The 20278-nt window shown below is 38.6% G+C and overlaps 1 protein-coding gene across 6 annotated transcripts in view; it reads right to left on the bottom strand.

Moving 5' to 3' along the window:
- Nucleotides 1-20278, bottom strand: part of ARID1B (AT-rich interaction domain 1B) — a 326090-nt gene that overhangs the window by 290248 nt on the left and 15564 nt on the right. For all 6 annotated transcript variants that reach the window (XM_041423655.1, XM_041423657.1, XM_041423654.1 and 3 more), the window contains exon 3: nucleotides 2643-2837. In XM_041423655.1, coding sequence (XP_041279589.1) covers nucleotides 2643-2837 — 195 coding nt within the window. The remainder of the gene's footprint in view (nucleotides 1-2642; nucleotides 2838-20278) is intronic.

The following is a 20278-nucleotide window of genomic DNA, read 5'->3' as shown; positions in this document are numbered from 1 at the left end:
AGAACGCTGTGCTTGACACCCATGCTGCAGATATGTAGGCTGAATGCACCTGATACCACTGCATCTTTTTCATCCTCTTTAATCTTTTACTGCTTATGCCAGAGGCCTCCCTTCCTGAGAGACTCTTCCACCTCTGGGCTGCAGGCTGGAACACACTATTCTCTGCTGCAATATGACATAGACCAGCTAACTAAATCTAGGCAATTATCTTCAATTCTACCACTTTCATTAATTTTAGCTCAATCTTTAGGGTGCTGTTTTTCATCTTTATTTCTTCATTTGCAGCATCCTGCAGCAGAGCCTGCAAGTTAAAATCTGTCAAGTCCCATAGTTCTAACCTCAAGCCACAACATTTGCTGACAAAGAGCCAGACTTAACATTTCAAGGTCTTCTTCAAAATTCAAAACTCTTCACAGTTTAACAAAAAGCCTTCTTGTTTCATCCAAGGAAACAGAGCTGACACCCTCAGCTATCTTTGAGCAACAGCAAACTATAACTTAAAATAAGAACAATCTCTCCCATTGATGCTTCCCACCCTTCCTACAGTGTGGCACTTCCACCCTCATAATCCATCTACTCAAGTGCTATCTCCGCACAATACTTAAATCTGAGCACGGTATGTGTTTAAGGCCCAGTATTTTTTAACCAATCAAGTTTCTGGAAGTGCCTTGCGCTTTTGATAAATTCAATGTGACACTGTAAAGCAGTCCAATTTCCAGAAAGTGCTGAGATTCATCTTCTGAAACTTCTGGCAATATTATGTATTTTATATATACATATATATATGATATTTAAAGTAGGTACGTGCTACACAGTTTTAACAAGCACAGCTAGGCTCTCCTTATTTAATATTCATGTCACAGGAGTAAAAATCCAGCCAGGAATCAAACTGTGGCATCCTGTGCCAAAGACAACTTACCACTCAGCTGGTAAGTTGGCAATTCAATTTACAGACCTGCATTCCTGCATTTTAATCCTTTGTAGAAAGGTGGTAATATATGAGCAATATGAAAAGAACTGGATTCAGATCATTAGAGGTTCACAAACCAAACACACGAAGGTTTGGAGGCTGTCCAAAACAAAATCATGCCTAGGTGGTGATGTCCGTTCAATAAAAATTCAATGTCATAATTATGCTGTCCCTTTTCCCCGAAGGGCTCCGGTGCTCGGCTGGCGCTGCCGCTCCGCCACTTAGGGCAGCGCTGCGAGGAGACGGATGGGGCCGGCAGCCAATGGCGCTGCCAGGTCACTGCCTGCTGACGGGTAATTTACAATTACCAAGCAATTAGCAAATTCACTGAAAATTCCACACTCATCTCCGCGTAACACAGAATCACTCATTTTTAAATTAAAAATCTGTTTTAATAACTTCACTTTGGTTACAGATACACAGAGAAAAATAAAGCCTCCTTTATTCAATTTCAGCTCCCTTTTGCAACTGACAAAATGCTTTGCTGCCTGAATCTAGCAACCAAATATACAGTTTGGCATTTCTAACTAAATAATCTCTTCCTTATCAGTAAGTATCTATTTAACAACAGAAAAGAATAAAAATTAAGACCTGTGATAATGATAGTATAATATATTTGAAACCATCATTTAATTAACTGCCTGATTAAAACCTTGTTCTACTGGACGGGTAATAACAAGAATTGGCCAGGCACCTATCTGCCAGGAGTACAAAATTTTATTTTATTTTCTATATTTAACAATAAATGGCATAAAAATAAGCTAATCTGTGACTGGTCAGGTGCACAAAACAAATGTTCTTTCCCATTAATGATCAAGTTACTAATCTGTTGTGCTCACAAGGCAGTGTAGAGCTCTCACTGCCTACACTCACATCCCTAATTAAAAAAAAAAAAATTAGCAAAACATTAACTTCTTAATAACCTCAGTTTATTTCTCCCTCTTGAAAACTGCTGTATTTTCCTTAGTACATGGTATGCACATTGCGACTGACCTTCTCAAAAAGGGCAAGAAAAAAGCACAAGAGGTGTCCCTCAGCAGTGAAATCCAAGTGTATAAAAAAGGAGATCCTTACCTTTCTACACACTCTGATATATTTAAAAAAATCCTGACTTTAAAGAGTTGGTAAAAGAAAAAAAACAAGAAAAACTACAGACTCCTATCAAAATGAGGAGAAAAAAGAAAACCAACCACCACCACAACAATCAGCTGATATAAATATGTAACACTTTTATATGCACTGGACTACACTAGCATGTACTGAAGTCAGCTCTAGGTTTTCATCTTACATTTAAGCGTATGTAAGCCGGAGAGAATGAGAACATAAAAACCCTAAAAAAACCAAGAACAAAACAGCAACAGCAGCAAAGAAAAGAACCAAAAAATATGCAAGACTAAGTGGCATCAAGAAAACTTATGGCATTTGACATATTTCTCTCTCTCCAGGAAGATACCAGCAACAAACTAAATGCTGTTCAAACTGTAAGGGATTTCAGAAAACATTCACACTGTGAACATAATTTCTTTAGTTTTAAAACAGTCCTACATCCTCCTTCTGCACAAGCAACACATTTCTGACAGTTTTCTTTTGCCCCTCTGTATTACCAGAATGTCAAAAGAGAAGAGAAAGGGAGGAGGGAAACCAAAGCAACCCAGAAAAATCCTCCACAAACCTGTTGCTGTGGATACTGCATTCCTCCCATGGCTGCCGGGGCTCGGCCCTGCATTCCCACGGGATAGCGCTGGGGGCCGGGAGGGCCGTAGGACTGCCCGGGGTAGGGGCTGCTCTGCTGTGCCTGAGAGTGAGGGTTATTGCCCATGCCGTACAGCTGCGGCCTCTTCATCACCATCGGATCCATCGGACTGCCCTGGTGGCAAACACAAGCAAAGGAATATTTAAGACATGCAAAGAAAAAGGTCAGAATCGTCATGCTCACTGCGGGCGAATTATACACGTGTTTTCTCAAAGCTTTACACATCAAATATTGACTTGATGTACAAACTGGCAAAGTATCATACCCTGGGTTCCCTGATTAATTAGATGAGATTTTGAATAGCAAGTTTGGGACTTCCATTCCATTTAAAACAACTTTAAAAAATATTTTGCTCTAAAACTTGAGGCTGTTACCTACACAGACAGAGAACAGAAAATCTCCCCAAAAAATTTCAGTTTAAGAAAGAATTAAATATGTTGCTGCACGTTGATTAGCATCACTGGCCTTAATGTTAAAAAAAAAAATAAAACCATAGATATATATCAAGAGAGACACAAACAGTGGACAAGTCACTTAACCTTGACAAAATGTCTGTTCTCTCACATCAGAAAAAAAAAGATAAACTGGAATGAAAATAAGGTTTCCAAGAAGTGCAGTGCACACAGAACACTGCATTTCAGCATTTTCCTGTTGCTTTCGCGCACACTAATAAGTTTCCAGATCAAAAAGCAAGTTACAACCTACATTTTACATGAAAGTTTATTTGCTTCCTTAATAAACCTCAGAAAATCCAAACTGCAACCAGTGATGGAGGGGGAAGGGAGGTAAGGGAGAGAAGTTTTATTTTTAGACTTTTTGGCAGCACTTACCAAGCCCTGTAACAGTTTCAGGACAGGTGTCAACCATTGTGTAGTATTACTCTCATGTTTTATTACTGAGAACTAACTGAACCAGAAAAAACACCACACTTTGTGAAGTGCAGCCCTGTATTGTTAATATGACATCCATTTTTTGATTTCTGAGTTCTGGTTAGATTAATGGAAGAATGTGTGCTGCAGCTTTCAAAAAGCCTATCACAATCTCATCTTCATGAAAGTGGCACATACCCCCCTCCTGCTCCTCCTTCCCCTCCCCCCAAAAAAAAGACCTATTAATTCACCCAGCCAGCCCACTCCCTCCCCAGGAGCAGGATTCCCTCCTGCAGCACATTTTGCAGGTTTTCCTGCAACACACTGCTGAACAGTTTAATTTTAAAACCTCCTATGTATTACAGCTTCTTCATGTCCTTTCTGGCTATTAAATTCTGATGTAATAGTTATTATGACAATAACTAACATTTCCCACTCCCATCCCTGTTTCTTCTCATCACTGCTGTTTGTACTACTAACACACTACTTTTTTTGTTCCTATCCAAAATATGCCCTTTCCAAAGTAGTCACTGCTCAATGAACTATTATTCTTTCCTTACAGCAAATAAAATCCATCAAACCTCTTTTTTTTCCCCTGGCTGTCTCCACCATCACCAATACCAATTTTCCAGGACTGTCACCCAAAACTAATAAAGTATTCTGAATATGGGCACACTACATCTGAGGAGATGGAAATGATAACCTCCTCCTCACAGGACATCTCCATTCACTTCAGAAGAGGACTGCCCTTTTTTGCTACCATAGCAAATTCCACATTCACTGCTAATTTTGGGTAAGTATTACTCAGCAATTTTCCCTTTATTGTTTGCCTGCTCTGTAGCCAGATTTGAAGTTTCTATTTTTTGCCACTAAATGTCCCCGGGTAATTTACTATTTATATTTCATACTTTTCAAAATCAATGGTTCCTCAACCACTGCAGATCACCTGATACACAACAACATTCTCAATTTTGGGTTTTTTTAAGACATCATGCACTCTCACCACAGTTTCAACTAGAAACACAAAGGCCAAACAGATGAACTATAGATTCCTTTTTACAGTGTCCCAGGGGAAAACTTACATTTCCTCCTACAGACCACAATATTTTACCTATGTTTACTTCTGTGTTTTAATGTTCAGTGCATCACCTGTCATATTCTTCTTCTTAAACATAAATCCTTATTCAAAGTGAGTCTTGAGCTCCCTCCATTAGACTCCCATGAAGCCAAACAGCACTTTTCATTGCTACCATCTTCTGTTTCAGGGTATAATTTCTAGGTCTCATCTCCAATAACCACATTTACTTACATTCAAGTTTAATTAATTTTGAGTATAGTATTTTCTTTTCTGCATCCAACTCCTAAATATAAACAATGCAGATAGCTACACAGCTAAAACAATCTGACATTATCCATTATTAAGACTACTTTCAGGTGCATATAAACTTTGCCAAACCTCAAGCATTTAGGCTGAAATTTTCCAGGGCATATGTATGCCTGAGGCTGAAATTCTCTGGAAAATTCAGCAGAAATAGTTCAGCTATGTCTTAGAATGAGGTCACAGAAAAATACATGGTTTATGTTCTCACATAAAACATTTGAAAATACCTCTTGAACACCATGCTTTGAGGCAGAGAATTTTAATTTCCCAGGGTGATACTGGACATTCATGAAAGGCAAGGCATGTGCCCCTGTCAGAGAGAGCACCTGAATGTCACCAGACTGGGAGCACAGGAGGAATGAACAGGAGCACATGAGGGGCAGGGCAAGGCTTCTTCAGAGGAGTTACTAAGTGTATGGAAGCTGCCTTGAATTTGCCAGACAAAGGAAGAGGGACAATGAGTTAAAAAAGCAATGGAGACAGAGTGAGGCAGAAAGAGCTGAAGGGGAGAGGAGGAAATAAGGTCAGGAGGCGACATGGATACAGGCCAAAGAGTCTCTGTCCTTTGGACTAGTGACCTCCAAGCAGTGGAGCTTTTGTGTGTGTGTTGGTAGAGTCAGCCTCACTGCCAGTGCATCCTTCCTTCCCTCGTTCTCACCAGCCTGCCATCACTACACTTCTCCATGCTCTCTTCAGGTGAGCCACTCCTCTTTCCCTCAGGTAATATCCTCCAATTCAGAAAGGTGGAGGGATGAAGAGCCTCAGATATTGCTATAAATCCGGGCACCAGGGGCTACAGTGTCTCTCACACAACACTGGAATCGAGGGGGCTGTGGTCACTGGGAGGAGGCAAGGGACTTGGACATACTCAGAACTTACTGTGAACACTGGAAGTCAAGAATCTGGACCAAGGACTGGAGATACTTGAATATGATAGGGCTAGACTGAGAGAGCAGAGACTGTGCCTGGACAAATTATTGGGACAATCCACAGGGACCCACCCTAGCTATCAGTGCTGCCTCTTCCCTCCTCCCTCCAAAGACCTCAGGGAAAGAACAAACAGTAAAGCGTTCTATGATCCCTACGGCTGGAGAAGACAGACTTGGTGAGGAAACATTTCTCATCCAATGCACTGGTAGATCCTTATGGGGGGTGGCAAGTCACCTCTGCTATTCCTGATTCCCTTCAGATTAGATCTCAACCCTCTATGCAGTGCAGCTAAAGGTGAAGACATCTACCAGTGATGACTCAGTGGCTGTCAACATATTTCTGCAAGGCAAAACAAAACCAAAGAGCCAGCTCTCCCCCAGGCTTCAGAAAGATTATTACTGCAGAAGTTGAGAGCTCATGGAATTAAGTTTGCCCTTGCACCATTAAGTGTGTCTCCTTCACAGATGTAGCTGTCTTTAAATCCACAGTCACACTTCAATCCTCACAGGCAGCGCATGTGCCTGCTCCAGGTATCCACCCAGAGTAGTGTCAGCTATTGGAGCAGGGCTTCACTCATCACACAGGTAGTGAACGCAGGAGACAACTGTCCTACCATCTAAAGTAGCTGTGTGCTGCTCAGGCGAAATGGACTCTTCCTCTGCTCCCACAAGTTTTCACTAAACCAAAAAAATTTCACAATTTACCAATTTAACGCATCCTGACTTGAAATCATGGGGCTTAAATTGCAGGAAATGCTGCACATCTACAACTGCAACAACTTTTAAATGTGATGATAGATGTGCTCTAAAAGTGTTTTCAGAAACTGTGTGTTTCAAAAAACTTAACCTACAGACATCAAAACCAGGTCAAACTTCCTATAACAATGCCTCCATTTTCCTTGTGTAAACATTAAAAAAGGGAAAATATTTCCAACCCCAGAAATGAACAAAAAAGCCCCATAATTTCTTCAACACAGAACTGATTTTAGAATTTAATATGTCCATGATCAATACCACTGAAAACTCTCTAATAAAAAAGACAAATTTTGTCTTAAGAACAGTGTATGGTGAGTAACACCTGGAGCCATACACTCAACAGAAAGAAGAGCTGCTCATCAAGTACTGTCCCCCCGCCTTACAGCAAAGGTAAAAATTTCAATGTAACTTTTTCCGACTTTAATGTATGCACAGTTTTCAGCTTTATCATTTTTGTAGACTTTCTGATTTCATTCTTATAGCAAGACTTTCATCCATGACATTTTGAAAACTTATTAAAAGAAGTTGCTAATTGAGACATATGATAATCTTATCTGAAGGTTCCTTTAACATTTATTAAGTTCCAATATTTTCTTTAACATCAGCTCCAACAGTTTTCAAAGACAAGTTTTCAGTGACAGGATGATTATGAGATGTATCAACCTCTTTATGCCATAGGGATCATAACCCAACCCCTCCACAAGTGCTCTAGAACATCTACCAAAAGTGACAGCATTGCTCTAACTGCATCACATTCCTCTAAAACCCAGCATGCACGTTTGACTATGAATGGATGATGTGTGTATTTTCACATCTTCCATGCCTTTACTTTCTATTACATGCTGTAGTGTAAAGTTTTAATCACTTATTAAATTTTATTTTAGTATCATTGTAGTAAGTGATATCCATTTGTTTCTTCTCGTGCCTTTACAGAACAGCCCAATTTTTATCTAGTGCTGTTTTACTCCTAATACACAGATTACCATTTTGCCAGTTTATCTAGTGTTTGCTCATGCTATTTTTTACTGCCATATTCTTCTAGGCAAGCCTAGATGGATTCTGCCTTTTGCTTCTTACTCCACACCTCCTCTTCAACTTGCTGCACTTCATTAAAACTGAATAGATCTGCAGTTCCTCAAAATACCTCAGTCTTGTTCTTTGCTTCAGTCCACAGAAATACCATAATTTATAACCCCTTTATTATAGCACCTATCTCATGTCAGTATCAGATTCATTTGCACATGTACTATCACGCTTTGTAAGAACAGAGCATTTCGTAAGAATTCTTGCCTATTATGTGCCTCGTGAGCACTTTAAAACACCCAGTGGAAGGTTTGCTTACGATTTCAACAGGGCCAAGGTTTCATTCCCAGTCTTTAGGTTGACAATACAACCATTAAGCTATGACACTGAAAAACCTACCCTATTTACAAATAGTAACTGACAACCTTTTTCTCATACCTGCTCCTTTTTTCAATATTTTGTATAAAAGAATACATAAAACTGACATTTTTGCTATACGCAGAAGTGAAAAAATTAATATTCTACACCCACTTCTAAACGCAGTACCACCACCACTCCTGCTCTCCTCCCATCCAAAACAATCAAATAAATCATCTCAGCCTGAAGCACCTGGAGATTCAATTTTGCCTTTGCTAAAGTGATAAAAATAGACAATACCATTTTCTTTAGTCATTTAGCCAGTGTTTTCCAGTTACATCATCTACACTCAGATCTGAGGCAGCTTGCACAAGACAATAACTTGAGAAGCAGTCTGACCAAAAGAAGCTCTTACTTTTAAGGCATTACTGATGTTATGCATACATTACATATATATATATATATATATCCATTACTAAGCTATCAATTAGTGTTTCACTTCTAACAACAAAATGTTTATTTGAATGATATTTATGAATATGAACAACACCAGTCACTGTCCTAAAATACAACTAACATTTCCATTTAAAGATGCCACAAAGACCCTCACCACTGAAATCTCAAGACAGGGAGGAGTGGGAGACACTTTAACAAGGTCACAATGGGATTTAGATGTGAATCCCATTCAGCTAGTGCTCTTTTCTATAAGGCAGACACAGCAATTCACTAGAAGATGAGTATTTACATGAGAGATGTAACTACTTTTCAAGTGAAAGTGTGCTTTTTTGTTTAAACAAAAAAAAATTGAAAGAGGCATTAGTTTGACTGACAACAGCAAATGCAGTGATTTAAAGCAACTATAAGCCACAAAGCATCTCAAGTAATGCTCCATCATTTGTGCCTGTAACAAAACATGAACTCAACACTCTCAAGCAGGCTTCCCCTCAAACTCTTAGAGCCATGAATACAATAACTCTTTGTTTATTCATTGATCTGCAGCCAAAGCTTCTGTCTCCATATTAAAAAAAAGGAAAAAAAACCAAAAACAAACCAAAAAAACCCACATCCCTGTATAAAAACCAAAGCCTTGAAACCTCATAATAAATAAAGACAGCTGACAATCGGTTACCGACATTCCAAGGAAGACAGGCATGGAGCTCTCAACCCTATGTCAGGCACCAAGTCACAAATTTTTCGCTAAAGATAATCACAAGTATTCACTATAATACAATGACACAGCTGGCTTGAGGATGGAACTGCAGAAAAGATAATCCACTGCTAGAAAATGTCATCATTTGTATGAACATGTACAAGGACGCCTCAGCCAACATTTTTACGTGACAAAAGAGGGAGTATCAAAACAACTCTCATCAAGTGTGTTTCAATATCCATTTAAGAAAGTTGCAAGCAACTATTAAAAAAGTATGAATGTACAGCATTGAATTCTAACATTAATAATAAAGTCTGAGAGGTGACTAGTAAACATGCCTTCTATTTTTTTGAAAAAGGAAATCTACTGTCTGTTCTACTAAAATTTTAATTAAAAAAGGCAGTTGCACAAACACAGTAAGTAATAAGCAAAAACAAAAAGCTGAGTTCAACATAAGACTATGATGAAAGAAAATCGAGTAAATGAAGAAGCACACACTAGCAGAGTTTTAATATAAATAGCCATTTTGCTTGTCTTAAAGGCTCTGCATTACTGTCTGATTTCAGCTGCAAGGAGAGATCAGACAGATTATTTCCCACTCAAAACAGAAAGTAATTAACAACGTGGAAGAAAAAAAAAATAAACAAAGCTATGCCCCACAAAGAATCAACTACTACTTTCCTAGACCATTTACAAATAATTTATGCAAGCAACCGTTTCTGCAGGGTGAGGTAGAAGGATATACTGTTTTCTGCCTTCTTCTGAGCCCTCTTTAACACACAACCCAAAAACAGTAAGGCCTGTGTATCAGCCATTCTCTCTTTATAATTTTGCATATAGATAAAACTAAACAACTACTGAATGAACAAATCACAACAAACAGAGCAAAGAAATGAAACCTGGTTTTAATGAAGTGTACATAACTAACCTCTTCAGTTGCCACTACAACTGCATGCAAAGGTTAAGACAACATCAAGAAGCAATTATACACGTTAACACAGCTGATGGCCAAAACAATCCTAGGTTTCTGACAAGTTCACATGGATGTACAGCCCAGAACCGCTGTCCCTCAAATTGCCTTTGTTATTGCCAGCTACTGACAGCTAATAGGTTATTCTGAAGTGAGCTTAATGTGTGCCATCTGTCCTCATCACACCTGAACATTCAGTTTTCTCCTGTAACCCACTCTCCTAATATCAAACTTTTCCTGGGAAGTACTCAGGAATTATAGTCCTGTCTTTAGATTTGTCTTCTCCAACTTGGATACCCTACAAAGAAGGATGTCCACTTTTCTTCAGGCATACAGAAGCTTTACTCCCCTCCTCACCAAGTTTGCAGTAATTTCTAGTGCAGTAGAATTCAGGGGTTCTTTAAAATGTCTTCTAGCAAACCTATCTGTGACTATACAACAGGTCACTCATTCCAGCTGCTTCTCCTATGTGCCACCAGATTGCAACCACACTTTGGCTACTTCAATCCACAGCCCAGTCTGAACCTAGAACTGCCGGTGTTGGATGGTTTTGCACCAATACAACAGCTTTGGCATTAGAGCACGGTCAGACACAGGCAGAGCTCTCAGTCTGGCATCTCAACTGTCAAAATCGCAACCCCCAGCAGGAGAGCAAGGCAGATAGCAAGGGAAAATAGTAACCTAAAGTTCTCAGGCTAGATTTACCACCGGATGCCTCAAAGCTTAAAGGCCTCCTCAGCAGCCAAGGCTATGGCTCAACAAGGAAGAGAAAATCCATTCATAAACCCAGAAAACCAAGTTTAAAAAAGCAAAGCCCCACCCAGAATACCAGTTAGTTCTATTTTGTCTGGCAATGAGGTTCTCAGCTTCCTAGACAAGTAAACACCTTCACTCACTGTGCATGGCTGCCATCTGGAACTCAGAAAAAAAATTCCCTTACCTACTTTGTACAGCTCTTACACAAACACAGCGTTAGATGGACAGAAAAGGATGTACTAAAAATAGTGCCTGTCAGCCAAGGAATAGAGCACTGCCCTGAGTGGAACGAGGGGAGCTCTGAAGGAAGGCTGCCTGCAGAGAAGTATTGCAGTAAGAGGGGGAAAATGCACAGCGTCCTAAATATAAGTGACGGGGGGAGGGATGTAAATGGGAAAAAAATCCCACATCCAATTTAAAGAAAAAACTTCCTAAACTTAATATTCACCTGGAACTGAATACACTTTTTCAACTACTTGGCTTTATTCACAGATATAAAATTAAAAGTTAGATGCATTTAACTGCTGGAGAGAATGCTAGCTGAGAAAGTGACATTGAGGACACTAGGGATGACAGAGTACCCACAAAAAGGTATAACCAATCACATCTAGGTCACAAGCCAAAAGTACATACAGTTAGCTGCAGATTTTTTCCACTCCCAGCGATATATATAGTTCTATATTAACGCACATGCACATACACATACACATACACACACACACACAAAAAGGTATGCTGGTCATATATCCTCAGCATTTATGGCAAATTATTAATCAAGTCCCACCTGAAACAATTTGTTAAATTGATTTTAATCACTGGGCCTCTCATGTGAAGCTTTGTATAATCAGCATTTCATTTACAAAATTAATTGCCTGATTGATTCTCAAGAGGCAGTAGCTGTCATTACACTGCTGTCATAACTTTTGAGTAGGGGTGTCACAACACTGAATTCTGACAGTATGAAGAGCACTGCTATTTAAAAAATGAGGGCGGGGAGGTAGGGGGGAAACAAATACAGTGATTTCACAGAATTGCTCTTTAGCCCGATAGAATGTTAAAACCATTTCCCAGCAGTTTCAGCCAGCCTCCCTGTTTTCCATTCATTGAATAATGTGCTACTCAGCTATTCAGTATCTTTTCTTAGAGGCAGGTTCATTTAATTCAATTTTATCATAGTTGCGGTTGCATAAAATGAGTTTGTTGTTGAATATACAAAAGATTTAATCACAGGCCGCTCTTAAGGTTATTTGTAGAGCAAAGTTTGACTTTCAACACATGGAACTTTTTTTTCCACATCCTAAACCTTCAGGAAAGCTATTTTCAATTAGGTTTTTTAGGGTTTTTTGCTGCTATTTTTAAACGAAGCAAAGCAAACCGTAACTTTACAGAACTTATCTAGGAGCTCCTTTACAAAGCTTTTTTCCCCCTCCTTGTCTTATAATCTGTGTATAAGCCTTGGAGCCCTGCCAGAGTAGGAAGCAAAGCTCCTATATTTGCTGTAGTTACTCCTATACCCATCGCTACTATATTCTTGGAAAAGACCTGTGCTCCGGAGAGGCAGCGCAGGCCAGCGGTTAGGGCACTGAGTCATGAGACAGGACTTCTATTCCTGGCTCAGCAGCTGACCTGATATGCAAACATGAGCACAACACTTCACCTTCCTGTGACTGGGTTTTCAGTCTCATAACAACAAGTGTTATATGCACTTTTAACAAGGAAAGACACATGAGGACTTGGGGGAGACTGGGCAACTTATTGGGCAACAAGAAACAGAACCAGGAGTTGGGAAAGGTAGGCTAAGGGAGGAAAAACCCCCAAACCTCTAGAAGATTTTGAAAAGGAGAAATTGTATCAACAGGCTGCAACAAGGTACTCTAGACTTTCAGAAACCTACATTCCATAGAAAAAAGGTCCCTAGAAGCACCTTAAAAAGGAGTGAAAAAAAAAGAGAAAAGATGATCTTAAATTTCTGCTGCTATATCACTTGGAACTGTGATATATGCCTTTGAAAAAAAATCACCTATTTCTAAGATAAGCTCAAAAATAAGCCCCTGAACTGCTCAAATTCAGCCTTATACACTAGATTTCACCAAGTGTTCATGAATGAAGCAAATGTAAAATTTCTAGGCCATGTTCTGAGATTACACTATTACCAAAAAAAAAAGCAAATGACAACTCTTCAAAAACTGAATTATACTTACTGCTGGTATTTGTAATAGACCTCACCAGAGCAATTCCAGAATAAATCAGAGCCCAGGTAACACTAGAACCTAGCAAATACTCTAGACAACACAGCCTCTTTTCCCTTCCTACTCTCCAGTTCTTACTGTCCTCCCTAACTACTGTCAAATATTATCTTCCATTCTTCTCTGCAAAGTGCTCTGCCACTTGAGTGGCTTTATGCAATTTTCTTCCCTTTTTGCAGGTGTCTGAGTTCATGATGAATAATAAAACTGGGGAGGAAGTGAGACACGGACAGGGGGGCACCTAAACAAGTATCATAGACAAAATTGATAGATTACTGAAATAAAGATGCATGAAAGACTAAATGAATGAAAAACTCCACCAGGCAAACAAAAGCAATTAGCTGTTTTCCATTTCCATAGCCATAACATGAAATTTCAACTAAGGGAGGTTCAGAAAGTTCTGTCCACACTGAGAAATATTTGCCAGAGTTTTAAGCTATATCCTTCTGCCACACCAGCAAGAGTTCAGAAAAAGGAAATAATCAGTCACCCTATTTACAACATGGGATAACAGACTGGGACACTAAAAAGCAGTGTAAAGCACTGATTTTCTGTATTGGTTGGTTTTCAGCTTCACAGCAGGTAGCTTACTGATTGATTGAGCATCTTCTCTTTTCAAGCCTAACTTTTTCTTTTTTTTATAGGTAAAAAATGGTCTTAATTAAAATAAGAAAACAGGGGAAAGCCCCTAGCTAGAGCCAATATATGCAGAATTCCTAAAAGCATATATTTAGCATCAGGGTAATTGGAATGCAAACTTAGCTCTATAACAGAAGCCCTGTCACTTCTTCAACTGCCAAGAAACTTCTCTTGTAACATATTTTCTATATTAAAACTGCTTCCTGTAGAGGCTGAAAAAACTTGGTTGCAAATAGTGCAAAATTTTAAGTTACCTGGAAACAAACCAATTCATCTTTTTTTTTTTACCATCATTCCATAATGATCTCTGTATCACATTGGCTGAACATGGCAAAAACAAAGTGTCCCAGTTAGAGACACCCCAGCAGCATCAGCTAGCTCAGCCCAAGGGTCCGCCACAAACAGAAAATCGATCTGGAGCTACACACCCATATTGTGGTGCTGGAGCAACAGAATCTTGGTGAGTACCTGCCTGTGATTATTTTTCATTTATAACAACCTTTCTCATCAACACAAACACTGTCAGCAGCATGGAGCTAACTTCCTGGGCAGGAGCAAAACAAACAAAATTCACCAGCAACAGGTGATTTAAAGCACCAGAAAATGGGGAGGGGGGACAGGTTGTAAGCAGCTAAAATAAAAATTAAAATAAAATCACCAGAACAAATTACAGTTATGAGTAGGAATTTTCATTATTGACTGAAAACATTAAATAGTTAAGTTATAAATTAGAAGAAACAGTAAACTGAAGGTTGAAACCCTTGTATCACTTGAGACAACAATGTGACTAGAAACCATGAATCCACACATATGCCTACAATTCACACCCGCTCTATTGTATAATGTAACTGATTCCCAAGTATCATTTTACAATTCTGATTAGGTCTTACAAAAATCTTGTTTATTAAATTGCCTTCTTTAGGCATTCATAACTGCTAATTTGTTTCCAACTAAATCATGTATCATCTGAAAAAGACTTTGCAACAGCAAAATGACACTCCTGGGATTACATTTCATCTAGATTTTAGAATTAGAAGGACAAAAACCAGACGAATTGTAAATTTCACTTTGAAGGTAGTGGTGGTAACACCCTTCAAGTAATTCTGAAACTACTAGTGCACTTAGCATGTAGCAGCTGTACTGAAGCAAACACAGCAAGTCAAAACCTCAAAAGTATTAAGGAATCTGTTAATCCTTGAATTTAAATTTCTACAATTGAAAAAATTGATCAACATATATGTACTTATACAAACATTTTGAAAGCAAAATAACTTTCTGTTAGTATAATTTAAAAGCTATGCTGATTTTAAAATACTGTCAGCTCTAATTCCTACATGTTTTCAACAAACTTAAAATTTTGCAGAAATTTGGGTATGACTTCCAAAGAACTCTAGAGAAATGACCTCCAAAAAATGTATCTCAATGTTAATATAAAGCTCACTGTGGCTCATTCAGAGTCATAAAAAAGTCAGACCTGGGTTTCAACCAGGTCAAATTCTGGTTTAACCTAGAGCCTTCATCTATTTCTTAAAACTGGCAGAAGTCAAAAAGTCTTCACTACTCTTCTTGCAATCACAACAAATGGGACAAATTCTTCAGAGAAATCCTGGCAGACTACGAAACATCCCAGAGCATCTCAGCTCAAACACATGCATTTAGCACACATCTAGGTAAATGCAGAAATAAAGTAGGATTAATCATGGGTATGAACACCTCTCTGCAACAAATCATGTAGGATGTTCAGAATTAAATGCACAGTTTTAGTATAACTACTATCCAGAACTTTCAGTTTCTATACAAAGAAGATGTGTTCTCAATAGATGACCATAATTTTCTTTTAATATCACACCATTTAAAATTAAATTAAAACTCAGCATGTGAGACATATCTGGCCTGACAAATATGAAAGCAGGAAAGATGATCAACTTCTTCAGTATTTCTCATCCAAAAAAATTAACAGGAAACCTGATAATGCCATATTCATAGAACTGCCTTCCCTCTCCCACAGCAGAAACCATTATATTTTCAAATTCTCTCTGCCTGAAAACTCTTGGCTTCTTTCCACTTCTATGCCCACCTCTTATTTCCCAGTCCTTAAGAGAGCCCACATCAGCCATCATGCAAAAACACCAACACAGCTATCGAAACGCACTTCAAAGAAACTTCTTTATTTGTTAGAGAGGATCTTCAGGATTAATGAGCCCCCTTTGGGCACAACCCAAAAGAGAGTATTCCCAACTTCCTAAAATTACTAAATCTAGAACAGAAGTAAAATTAAAATCTGATTAAAATCAGATTAGATTGGAAGGAAAGAGAAAGGAATCACTACCTTCATAAACAATGAAGCAGTACAGCTACAGGGAATCTTTTCTCTAAGTCTGAATAAGCTATTTCTGGGGGCAACAGCTATTTCAGTATATTTACATCTAAACCTTCTCCAAGGCGGCAACTTACATCAGCACCTTCCTGCAGCTGTTGAGGGCTCAAGACAGTGCACTCAGTCAAAATCACTTGGCCTAGTCAGAAAAGGTCATTTAGCAGCAAAGACAGATGTTTCTCAGCTGACATAACCAAAAGGGAAAATGAAGCAAACAAACCCAAAGACTCATTTTAGCAACAAGGTATCTGCAATTCCAATTTCAGGTATTGTTCCCTTTAGAAAGATGCTATTCATCTGACATTCATTTGCAACCTTCAATTTAGATTAAAGAGCTGCAGATACCACATGTAAAATTCTGAAACATATGTTCCCTTTATTCTTCAAAGAATATAAATCTTTACTTAAGGCCACACTGTTCACTTCATATCTAACCTGACATTTCAGCTAAACCCAGCTCTTCTGCTGAGTACTATCATTTCTTGAACACATTCTTCCCCTTCTCACTTCTACTCTCCTACCCACAGTTGTTTTTCTTTTTTCTGCTCAGCTCTTTCATGCAAAAACAAATTGAATAAAAAAAAGGAAAACTGAAACTGATTACACACCAGAAATACTGTCAAGTATGAAAATGAAATGCTACACATTTTTAAACCAAACTGCTCAATGCCAAAGAAGAGGAGACACGGGTTACAAAGCCAACACAGAAAAATAATCATTTCAGGAAGAAATACACCTGAACAACTGTCAGCCAGATAAAATTAAAATGGGATATCACACTCAAAAATACACAAACATCATTGGACTATTTTGACAGAAAACATGGAGTTTCCAAACAACAGAAGTAACTCAGAAACTTGAAATAATCCTGAAGGAATTCATATATCTTCTCACACCAATTCTATGTAAAATTCAGCTTGCACAAAGCTTTGGGGAGAGAAGGGGAAATAGTAAGTATAAATAATTCTTTTTTGCTCAATCTGTTACTACTACAGGACAGATGAACATCTGCCATGAATGTTAGGTTGGCCTTACACTGTCTCAGAGCTGACGGATAGATTAAATGACCTCTTAGTGTCACTTCAAGCCCTGCTCTTCTATGATTTGGAGGTTATTACATCACCTCTATTTTATTATAAGGTTTCTCCCATTTCTGCAATTTTTCATTTAAAGTCATAATCCTCAATGTCTAGCAAAACTAGACCACATGGACATTACAACACTACAAACATACTAGATACATTGATAAAAGAAAATCAAAGGAATAGAAAGAGGTATGTTTTTCAAAACAATATTTTCATACGCAAGAATAAGTGTTTCTAAGTGATTTATGTTGATGTTTGCAGAAACTGCAAAAATACTGTGAAAAATGTTTACATATTCCTGGTTTTGGGGAGATGCAAAAGTAAGGATGAGATGAGCTGTGTGCTAAGCAGCAAAGGAGATATGGGGAGAAGAGAACCGGAGAAGACGGCCAACTTCAAAGCACAATCCATGTGAATACCTCCCTCTAGGTAAACACCTTTGAAGCAGGCAAGAGACATCACCCCTACCAAACATACCTTCTAGACATCATCACCCTTCTCCTGACTACACTGCACACCAACCCTGCACCTTCCCCTTCCTCTGAATCCAGTTTGAGTTGTTCCTTGCACAATTTGTGCCTAGCAAGTCAATTATGATCCTGTCTTGTGTAAAGATCAATAAATTTCAGCAATTCTCCAAACAATTAACATTTTTGGAAGCAGTTTTTTCAACTTCATCAAGGAAGTTTCTTTCTGTGATCCATGGAAATACATGCAATTAGAGCCACAGCACAACAAAACTCAAGGAATAATGAGAAACAGCAGACAAAAAGTGTCCAACACAGAACTCATTAGACAGCCACACACTATTCCACCTGTTGTGCTGTACACCAAATACTGGTAAAATCACAGGGGGGGCGAAAATGCAGATATATCCAAGCAGCTAGGAACACGAATTCTGATCCCTCTTTATATCCTATTGTTATCCACAACCCAGGAAGCTGTTAATTGGCCTAAGTAATTGGTTTAAATACCCAAGTCCCATTATAAAAATATACTATAAAAATGCTTAGACACTTATCACAACCAAGAAATTCTTAACTAAGGTTCCAAGCTGAAAAGGCACAAGGGACTTGTCTACACTGAAGTAAAAAAATGCATAATTATACCAATATAACTATCTCAGTGTGGAAACTTTCTCCAGCATAAGAGTACCCTCTCCCTCTTAAGCTTACGTGGCTTGGAAGCAGAGTAAGATAAACTATAAAAACTCTTATTCTGGTATAAGAGTGTCTCCATAGGGAGTTATATTGGTATAATTATAGCATATAATTATAGCATATAGTTGTACTGTATAGACAAGAACTAGATGCCCAGTCCACATATATTTTCTAGCAAAACAAATGATTATCAAATTCCAATAGAGGCACATAAAATACTTAGCTTTTATTTTTGTTTGATGCACCTTCTTCATTTTAAAGTGATGAATTACTTCAATTAATCTTCCTTGAAAATGCTTTTCTCTCTGCTATTCTATATGGTAATAGATTGTTCTTCTGGTGCAGGCATTGTAAGCTAACACTTTGAGAATGTCTGTGATATCTCCCACACTGATTTAGGCTCTCATATAAAGCAAGTGGTGAGAAATCAGGTACAAGAAAGGAATAAGGTGCTGTTTACACATTTGACTGTTAGACTCGCACCTTTTATAGTACATCCCCAACCACTTTAAACAGTCAAGTGCTTCAATAATTTAGTCTCTATCCTTCTGACAATTTCATTCTCACCTCATTTGCTATAGAAGTTAAAACATTTCAGTCAACCTTGAGGAAGCCATGTTTCCTCCTCCTCCTCCCGCTATACACACTGGGAGGAATAGTACATCTGAAAATCATGCCACTAGTTGAACCTCTAATTATAAGAGAGAATCTAAAAAGAGACACAAACTTCAACACTACAAAAGACTCCTCAATTTTTTTTGAAAACAAGCAACTTTTCAGAGGATACCTAACTCCAAAACCTAAGCCTAAGCCAAATAAACTGATGCCCTTTGTGAGAAAGATCCCTTAAAAAGGATGCAAACAAAAATATGGTTGTGACAGCCTCCAAAAAGTGGAAAGCACTGACATCCTGCTACAAAGATACCAGTGAAATTATTAATCACAATAATACTTCAGTTTGGGCATTTTAAATACTTTACTAAGAAAGGCTAAGTGATCCTAGACATAATTAAGGATTATGGTACACATTTTTCAGGATGTGCAGGTAAATCTCTTTAGCAAATTGCGGTTTTTCCTCTTTAACCATTTTGAAAACATGATACTGAAGCTCTGTGCAGGATAGGCATCCTTGAGTTTCCTTTTGTCCTAAACAATTTCATCCCTCAGCACACATTGAAATACAGCCGTAGCGTTCAGAACAAACCTTGTTTGCTTTCACAACCACCGTCCCTCTCGGAGGCAGAGATCTCCTGTCAGGGCTGCCCCTTCTAACTCCCCATGCCCAGCACAGCCTCTCAGCTCTCCAAAGTGCTCACTGGGTTTGCTACTCTGCACGATGCCCCGCAGAGAGACCCCCTGGAGCAATCAGTGGGGGGAACGCAGAGTCACAGGGAGCAACAGTGCTGGGTGAGGAAGATCACCACAGCAGGGAAGTTCCTTCGCAGAGGTGCCCACTTCTCTGCAAGCTGAAGTGCCAGCAACGGGTAAAGTAAGAGTTTTCAGTGGACTGTGAAGCAGCATCGACACAACAAAACTGCTTCCCTATTTCCAAATCAAAAGTTTGCATCTGTGTACAGAGGAAATTGCATAACTATGCATGAAGGTCAACTGATCTGGAAATACATCCTGGTATTTTCAAATTTGCCAGTATGCCAGTATGTCTGCAAATATGCTGGGCAAAAATAAATGATACTGACAGTTCTTACACGCAAAAAATTTTATATACCAGAAGAAAGGCCGCAGCAAAAAAAAATCTCTGAATAGGCATTATACAAACGACAACAAAACAGAAATGTATCGAGCTTAAGCAGAAATGGGTATGAAAACCATTAGCTCCAACAGGTTAGCAAGACAAGA

The sequence above is a fragment of the Onychostruthus taczanowskii genome, unplaced genomic scaffold, assembly GCF_017590055.1.
Source record: "Onychostruthus taczanowskii isolate IOZ18803 unplaced genomic scaffold, ASM1759005v1 scaffold8, whole genome shotgun sequence".
Lineage (NCBI taxonomy): Eukaryota > Metazoa > Chordata > Aves > Passeriformes > Passeridae > Onychostruthus > Onychostruthus taczanowskii.
This window is presented reverse-complemented; position numbering and strand designations above follow the sequence as displayed.